Raw genomic sequence first — 9879 nt, forward strand, 5'->3', positions numbered from 1 at the left:
GAATTTGACAAATATATACAAACGAGATTGCGCGCAGGACAAAATAAGTGGAAACGTAATCTCAAATTTTTAAGGTCCATTTCATCGGCAATTAGGATCTAGGCAACAGCCTACTCCAATTTTACGCGCATGTCTTAGAAGTTTCTTTAGAAACGTCGAATTACGTGTTTACGAAATGGAAAATGAATCCTTGTAAAAAAAAAAAAAAAAAAAAAAAGTCGCAGTTAAAATTGAATTAAGAATAATGACTTCCAACAACGGAAACGGAAAAGTATATGGTTTCGCCGGGTTATTTCGTTAATCATTCATCTCAGTGATGAGTCGATATTTGTTTAACTTGAGGTAATGCCCAAGGTGTGCTAGACTTCGAGAAGCTTCTCGAGTGTTTTCTCAATAATAAACGGAAGGTTAGCCCGTGTTAAATGATAAACGCAATTTCACGAGGCTCCTCTCTGATTCATCGATATTAAATATTGACATTACGGAGGAAAACGATCAGGGTGCCGGCGATTATGTCTTAACATTGTTCGTTGTTCAAGTTCGCCATGGATACGTACGCTTAATGAAATCCTTCGGAGGGTATCATAAGAATCCCGACGTATAATTTACTTCGAGTTCTATGTGTGATTTAAAAAAAAAAAAAAAAAAAAACATTTGTATGCATCTAAACTCATGCAACGACAACGTTGCACTTCTGATTTAAATGCAAAACGTATTCGTACATCCTTGAACGTTTAACCATCGATTATAAATACCATAGAAAGTACTCCTTTCTAGTCATTTGCATATAAAAATCGTTGAATAATTTTTGCATGATGAAAGTTTCGATTATAACAATTTTGTAAAAAGAAAAAAAAGAAGAAACTCTAAGCAAAGGATGCGTGGAGAGTAGCTGATGCAGTAATTCGAAAATAATTCCTTGATATTCCCGAAGAAAAAAAAAATGGCGAAATACGGGATAAATTGATAAGTATCGAATCAAGCCTTTGCGATTACTAATTATAAATAATTAGCAAATGATTTTTCAAACACGCGGCTGTGTTTTAATATTTCGTCATACTGAGTCGCCGATTCCCAGCTATTCAATAAATCGCCAATCGTAACGATTGCGAAAGACGCGTACAATAGCTCACAAAAGTATTTGCATATTTATTTACCAGGTATTTATTTAATACATAATTGATAATAATTTAAAATCATCACTTTAAAGCATATAAAGAATCAAAGATCGTCACACTGAACGAATGGCCGATTATTTCGATGCTTTTCTGAGTGATTTGTAATTTTTATACATATTTTTTTTTTTTTTTAGATATATTCCAAACTTTATCAATGGAATCGTGATAATTGAGTCTCATTTTTGTACTAATGAAATTACAAAATATTTGCATTTTCAATGCCTCGCAATATATTCGTAGAAGTAAGTACTACATGCTTAAATATTTTCATGAGTTACTGTACACACACACCGCGTAATAAGCGGCTACTTATTGCGGCTACTTGAGTCATCCAGTATTAAATTATCAACGATAAATAACGCGAATGCAATTCTTCAACATGATCATTATTAACCCGAAAGAATTTCTTACTTTGTATTTGTTCCCCGTGTATTACCGGCTGGCAGCCGACATTTATGTCCAATATTAATCGCCGGTCAAGGCAGAGGTGAAAAATTTAAGGTCGACAGATAGAGAGTGGAAAGTTGCGTTACGGTGCCTCTTGGGCCAATCGCGCGCGCGTAATCACATTATGATGGCACTCACCTCGAGAGAGGATCGATGAACAGTGCAACGATGATCACAGCAATAACGACGCAGGTTAGATAAATCGCAGAAATTTCGTAAATCTCGGATTCCGGAGGTCGGTCGAGGGTCTCGTGGCCTCCGTTACCAAGGACACAGAAATCGGCGCCGCAGAGCTTGATTTTGTCCCAGTTTGTGGTACTGTTGCCGCCACCACTGCCGAACTCTCCCCCGCTGAGCACTTGGAATCCAAACAAATAGGAAATTTTTAGTCAGACGAAGAAATGCAAGCATGGCATTGCTAAAGTAAGAAATAAGATTCAATTGGGAATTTGTACTGTGATACGATACAAAAAAAAAAAGAGAGAAAAAGAAAAAGAAAGAAAGAAATCTCGATCTATGGCGAATATTTCGTAGCAATCTTTAGGTTGTGTGGTGTTAATGTAAATCTTATTTTTCTTATTTATCTAAACATTTTCCTGTTTCATGTCCTTTTGTAATAACTGTTTTGTTTAAAAAAAAAAAAAAAGAAAAGAATCTTTAAACTGTTACTAAGAACTCTGCTACGAGGAAAAATATCGTATTTTACGTGTCTTATTTACGTATATGATCATTCTTCTCTTCTATTTCTTTATTCATAATTTGTTGTATCTCGTGAAAATCTAATGGGTATGCGCAAACAGACGTATTTGAAAAAAAAGAAAAGAATCAAATGATCAATACGTTGCATAGAAGACCAATAGGAACACAATCGAAAGAACGGGGATCTCTCAAACAAAATGTATCTTATCTCCACAAGCATAAATCTCTCAATAATTTATCAAGATCCTGCTCAACTTTGCAGATAATCGGGCGATACGTATGCAACTATTTATTGCATCTGACTACGATCTAGGAACTATCCGCGCCATATATATTCATCAAGCTATGCAAAGCATTCAGACGCGACAAGAAAGCAAAAGGCTTAGATCGGCCACAATCGACAACTTTCCGTCGTCAGTCGGAAGCAAATCGTTGGAGATTCCACCGTAGCAGCAGTTAATAGCGGGAGAAAAGTTCACAGCGTTTTCTCCAGCTTGTGCCACGAACGATCTCGTCTGTCAAATATGCAAATATCGGTGCTAAGCGGCGAAATTATACGACTCCAGAGCGAAACGTATCCACGTATTCTGGAATTTACCACCATTGACCAATCCGCGCGTACGCGGTCATCGGACGGCGAACGACAGGAACTTTCACCGGAGCGTCGTTGATAATATCATAGCATGTTTACAATGTCTCCCACCATCGTTTCCGATTGTCCGCAAGTCCTACTTATCGACTTGTGATATATTCACAGGTGTCACGTGTGTTCAAGCTCGTACATGTGTGTACATCATTGGAACGCGATTTTCTTGCTGATAGAAGTTCACGGGTTTGAAAAGCGCGGCCATTTAAACGTTTCAGTAATTCCCTCGGCTGCGCGAACCACGAAGAAGTTGAATACGGGAACTGTGTTCAATGTCTCATTTGATTAAGATACTGATACATGCGCATGTATCAATTTATTGGAGATATTTATACACACACATTCGTGGAAATTTGTCGATTTAGGTCCGGGTAAATTTTTTTTTTTTTTCACTCGAAGAAGTTACAATACGAGTTTGGACGAAACGTAAGTGGCAAAGATATCTCAGGGAACCGTCTTTTCTTTCGCAAGAAAAACAAGCAAAAGAGGCAACTTTGAGAAGCAGCTGCGTTTATTCAGGAGACTAAAAATGTATTTAATCGATGGATAGATTGTAAAATCGATTTCTTTCGATGTAGAATTCGTGAAGAAACAACGGGAAACTATCAAGACATTAGAGAAATGTAGCTTGTCGTTTGGAGCGTTTCGAGAACTTGAGAAATGAACGCGGGGAATGTGACGATGAGAGGCAGTATATAATATCTTGTACGCGTCTTCGTCAAAGGCATTCCGTTTAATGGATGACGATATCGGAATATACAAGTAATAGTTTCCGATTAAACGTGAGCCACGAAAAGACATAAATTAAACGTAATCAAGCAACGTGTCATTTATGAAAAATTACACGCCCGCAACGACGAATTATTGTCTTGCTTTTCGTGCGGTTACACATTGTTTCGCGAGTGTGTTCATCGCGTTTCGATAATTGTAAACGTGTATCGTGCTTCGAAATACAGACTTTGCTCTATTCCAGTGTTTATACTACCTTGCGGAAGAACATACTAGAAAAATCGGGGAATCGAGTGTTCCTACATTCGAATCATGAAACATTACGATCCACACAGTTCACTTTCAATAACATATATTCTCCGAATAATCTCAAAGATATCAGACTCGATATAAACAGGTATAGTTTGTTTGAAATCAATCGAACACTCGAAACCCATTAATGCTTTCCCTGATTATTTAATGTAAAAAGATCTTTAAAAGTGATCTTCGCTGTTATTAACGCGTACGACGTATCGATTCAATTATTTAACCCATAAAAACTAACATTATTTAAAATTAATATTAAATATTAATATTATAGTAAATATCATTAACTATTATTAACTATTAACTATAATACATATTTATCATGATTGTCAATTATGGTTATAAATCTGTAATTGAAGATTACCGAGACATTTGCATTACTATACTTTAGAATTGAATTTCGATAATTTAACAACATTTGAAATGCTCAACAACTCAACAACCAAAAAGTTAAATGACATATTGTCAATCGAATTCTCTTATCTAACCGTAAACACTTTTATTAACCGAACGAAAAAGAGTTGAAGACATTCTGTAGAATTAATAAAGTCCCATTATATAAACTTTTTATCTATATTGAGCCAGGTAAAATAACGTTACACGGGGAAGAGAATCATCGCAGCACCGTGAACCTTGGAAGATTAATCGATCTTGTATAAACAAAAAATAACTATCAAAGCAAGGAAAAGAAAAAAAGGAAAGGAAAAAAAAAAATGAAAAGAAAAAAAGGAGCAAAGGAGCGAGGTAAACTTGAAACGTATCTGGCGTGAAGGCTGCGGCGAGCCGCGCGTGCAGAGCCAAGCGGAGTAAACGGAAGTGCTATTGCCCGTTGGGGAGGAAGCGCCGATCGCTCGATCGAACGGTTCGAATCATAGAAAACGGTTAAAAACGCGCGCGCTACCGCCGCCCAAGTATCGGAGAATGCGTACGAGGTGGTACGGAAACCGACTATCACGGGTTTATACCGGATAAATCTTGTTTCTTCCCGAGTGTTCTCCATCGCTGTCCCTCGAACGTTTTCCTATCTTTCTCGGTAACTCTGACTGGCCGGTGTTGTCAGTCAGACCCGCTCGAAACACGAGTGTGTCCATAGGAGAACGTTAGTAGCAAGTCCGAGAGTTGTCATGTTGCCAATCTTACCAACAACCTATGGACCAACCAGCCAGCCAGCCAGCAAACCAACCGGTCAACCAGTCAGTCAGTCAGTCAGTCAGTCTGTAAGGGAAAGGACCGAATATTTGGCCCGACAAGTCTGACTAACGCACGCATTGTTACTGCTGTGCACACCATGTGCGTCATACCGTATCATACACTGTGTTCCAAGCGAAAAAACACACTTGGAAAAAAAAGTTCTAGCAGATCTGATATGAATACTCGTCTGAAAACTTAATAACTTTAATTGTGTGTATTACATAAGATATTTTAACATTGTAGTAATGTTAACCATAATGAAACACGCTTGCTGTAATTATAATACATAAGTCAAATTTTTGAAACTTTGTCAGGAGGAAATATTCCGTATAATTTAATATATATTTATGAACAGGAGTTTACGTCGAACGTACATCTCACGAATATTTCACAATTCGATCATCTATCTGGTCAGGTACAGTGGATGTTACCTAAACGTTGTTATTATGGTATGTAAATAATCTTACGGTGGGAGATATAAGAAGAGAAAATGAAAGACAGAGAAGAAATAGAAATTACAAAATTTGGTGACAGATGGAATGATATTGACACCGATTCCACATGACCTTGAGGATGGTCTCTAAGACTTGGCCATTCGATACATCAACGACCCGAGAATCCTTGAGTGAGAGGGGCTCCGGCAATTTGCATTTTAATTAATTCTTAGAAAGGGCACGTGTCCGAGATGATTAATTTGAACGAATAGAAATAGAATAGAGGAATCGGCGGTTAAATCTTCTTTTCTTTTTTTTTTTTTTTCCTCTCGGATAGGACATTCGATGACCAGAAGGAATTTTGAGTCGGATGAAGTTCGTGCATATTCGATGAGGAAGACACTGTTTAACCTAACGGTACGGTTAATTAGAGCCGATTTATAGTATTGGTGGGTAGCTCGTGGAATGTTTTCTGCTGGATTTCCTTTTGCTGCTGTCCTAGTGAATGTACGTGTTCTAACGCAACCTAACATTTGCCATCCTATATGAGTTTTACTATCGAACAATAACTTAAGTTTTAGAACATACGTTCAGTGTACAATTCCATTCTGTTGAATTCGTCGTTCCTATTACTTATCGTTCCCATTTCGAACAATTTCTTATCGCTGCAAGTGAACTCCAGGTACATGCTATTTACGTGCACGTGAATTTTATAGTAAATATAATTTCTATAAATTCCTTTGCGAAACATCTATATTACATCATTATATTATTAAAAAGTTGTATTAGTTAAAAAGATACGAATTTTTAAATTTCATGACTTTGCTTGAAACAAATGCTTCTAAAAAATTATTCTAATACTTAAATATTTAATATTTAATTCTTATTAATTAAAAAGATACGAATTTTTAAATTTCATGACTGCTTGAAACAAATGCTTCTAAAAAATTATTCTAATACTTAAATATTTAATTCTTCATTATAAGCGAATGATCCAATACTTTTGACGCTTAATGTTCATTTGATATATTATAGCGTTATTGTAATTGAGAATAATGGACTTGTAGCATTAATTTCTCATTATACAATAAGCATAATACATTCAATGCTAACCACATGAAAAAAATTGAAATCCTCAAAACATCTTTCCACAATTTTTTGCTTATACTTCCACGTGACGTAAGATAAATAAAAAAAATTTCTACACCTTCTTATATAAACTTAATACAATCCAAATAAAAAGAGATCCTACGCAAACTTCAACGTAAGTCAAATACTCGAAAATTCTTCTCCTTAGCATCTCTTTTAAATACAAGCAGAATAAAATATTTCCTGTATTCTAAAATTTATCGCCAGCCACGTTTTATTTAATTAAAAAGAAATATTTGAACTACATTTCGAGCAGAGAAAAAGAAGAAGAGAAAGGTCGGCTAGGCTTTGCAAATTTCAGAGCAAACAGCGCTCTATAGTACTATAGTATTTAGCCAAAGGGAAATGAGAAAAGAGGAAAAGTAAAAATAAATAAGGCCACAGCTTACCAAGCGACGAGATGAGGTTTCCCCAGAGTTCAGCAGTCTGCCAGGCAAGAAAAAAGAAGCCGAAGAACCTGACGACGATGGCGTCAACCGGCTGATCGGTGAGTTTCGCGTAGACGCCACCGACTTGCGTAAGGTAGGTGGCTTGGGCTGCCCACATGGGTGCGGCGCCCAGGCCAAGGAGCACGCCAGCCGGTACCAGTGTATAAAATTTCGGATAGAACTGGGAGCCGATGTACGGTGCGTAACACAGCATCGACAAACATAACGTCCATTTCACGGTGAGCCTTTTGATAAGGAAGGTCGGCACGAAGATGCACGACAGCACCGAAGCCGCGTAAATCGCTGACAGAGACACGGTGCCTAAACCGTCACTGGCATTGATAGACGACTGTAGATTCGCTGTGCCTTGAAACGCGGTGAACTGCACCATAAAAGCGACGGATACAATGCCAATGTTCTTTAAGATACGCCATTTCTCGCCGCGGGAGAGCTTGAACTTTCTGGATTGGGTGTCGTCGTCGGTGGACGATAATTGCGGTGGTTTCTGTGGCTCAGGAGGTATGCCATCGGTACCATCGTCCTTGTAACCCTCGTTCCTGTAACCGACACCACTCACGGTCACCGTGTACACGGTCTCATCGCCGCCGCCGCCGCCGCCGCCTCCACCGTCTCCGCCGCCACCGCCACCCACACTTCTGGTACCGTCGTGTTGTGAGATTACCATTCTACGTGTTTGCTACCTGCAACATCGTCAATTAATCGGTCATTAATATACCTTCATATACACATCAAATTTAATTTTATTATCATAAAATACACGTCAGAATCGTTTAGCATTATTTAAAACAACATCTTAATCGGTCAAAGTTTAACTTCACTAGGAAGAAGCTGTCCCTTTCGAAAAAATTCCTTTCCCTTTCGACGCGAACGTACGAACGCTCATTCAAGAACCCATTCAATGGTGAAACGCAGAATCGCAGGATTTATCGGGGGGGGGGGGGGGGGGAATATATCAAGCTGAGGAACGCGAGATATTTTCGTTCGGAGGTGAAGAAAGAACGGCTCGTATATTACGAGTTGATAGTTATGGACGGTGGCGCGCATGCAATGCGTACTTCTGTAAAAACGATTTATAACGGGCCATTCATTGGTATGAAGGGGCGTGCGAAGAACGAATCGTGCAATTTAAAGGAAATCCTTTCTTTTTCTCCTCCCCCCCCCCCCTTCCCCCTTGTCCTCGCCCCTTTCTTCTTCTTCTTCGTTTCTTTTTCCTTTTTCCCTCCGTTTTAAAAGGCTTTATTGAAGCTGTTCGCGAATCACGTTCCACTTGCGCTTGTAAATTCGTCTGTCGTCGATGTAATCGATGGGAATGCGTGACCGGCCGCACAATACTGTGACACGTGTCGTACGGCGTGCATCGCAATTAACTGGCGCTCGCAATACCTTCACCTCGTTCGCTAACTCTTTCTACGCCCTGTCTCCCCCGCCAGTATAAACGAATCTTCGTTTCATTCGCAGCGTTTCTCAAACGTGCTTGCTGGCACTTTCTTCCGCGCCAGAGAACCACCCAGTTTCACGAACGAGAAACACCGCGTGGAACACCTCTTGAAGCTAAAAGCTAATTTCACTCGCGGTCGCGGCGGTGTATTTGATAATCAAGCATAACTGTTATGAATGACGACAGACGATTTTGATGACATTCCGGCCACGATATCGTTGTGCACACGAGTACACGCTTTTAAACAGTTGACACGATGAATTTGAATTAGACGAAACGAAAATGCGATAGAGAGGATCGAAAGTGAAATTGAGCAAATCTGCTGGGTCTTTTTTGGATCGTTCTTGACATCGATCGTTGTTTCTTTTTTTTTTTTTTTAAAGGAACTTTGGTTCAATTTTATGCTAACTACAATCCAATGATGTAGACAATATTGATTATAAAATTATAGATCGGTAGTTTTAATACTGACAGAATTCTCTATTTTCACATCATATCGCGCTAAGTAATACCGTCGCGTAAATTATGATAGAAATGATTATGCAGATTTGTATTTGCATATCCATGTAACATACACTGCATGTACTTCTGTAGATATAGATTACCTGTAAATACGTAAGCAAGTTTTATAGGTGCAATTATAATATCAAATCGATAATAAAAAGTAAACGTTTATCAAAAAATTTCTTTCACAATCACTTTCTTAGACAAAGTGGTTTCAAAGTTTACCGTTTTCGATTAGCATTATCGTACACTGATGTATTTCATTTTAAACCACTTGAAGCGTAATTTCTATCTAAAAGTTTTGTAAAGGGAAAATATTTCAACAAGTATACGCAAAGTTTGCGATAAAAATGATGTAATAGCATGCAAACGCTGTGTTTTAAAGCAACGAAATCGCGATAATCCACGCACGGAAACATATAGAAGAATAAATAAACCTTGGTTTCATTGTGTGATCGTTGATCAAGATCGGAGCAACGTTTGCAGAAGGCTATCATGCGCATTAATACATATACAACGAAAAACCTGTCAACTGTAGCAAAAACATTTCCCGCCATTTCGAAAGGTTGCATTTCCTCGTATTAAACGAGTAAAACGCGGATAAAACGCGAGGTTCACGTTCCTTTCTAACCAGAAACGTTCATTTCTTTTTCTTCCTTCTCTTCTTTTTTTCCTTCTTTTTTCTTCCTTTTTTTTTTTTTTTTTTTTT

At 38.2% G+C, this 9879-nt stretch overlaps 1 protein-coding gene across 1 annotated transcript in view; it reads right to left on the minus strand.

The window, feature by feature from the left end:
* Window positions 1–1759: 1759 nt before the first annotated feature.
* Window positions 1760–9879, minus strand: part of LOC122539053 (UNC93-like protein) — a 17582-nt gene continuing 9462 nt past the window's right edge. The window contains exons 2-3 of the mRNA XM_043673645.1: window positions 7169–7908; window positions 1760–1983 (exon numbers count right to left, since the gene is read on the minus strand). Of these exons, the coding sequence (XP_043529580.1) occupies window positions 1760–1983; window positions 7169–7892 (948 nt within the window). The 5' untranslated portion in view covers window positions 7893–7908. The remainder of the gene's footprint in view (window positions 1984–7168; window positions 7909–9879) is intronic.

The sequence above is a fragment of the Frieseomelitta varia genome, unplaced genomic scaffold, assembly GCF_011392965.1.
Source record: "Frieseomelitta varia isolate USP_RPSP 00005682 unplaced genomic scaffold, Fvar_1.2 scaffold_189, whole genome shotgun sequence".
Lineage (NCBI taxonomy): Eukaryota > Metazoa > Arthropoda > Insecta > Hymenoptera > Apidae > Frieseomelitta > Frieseomelitta varia.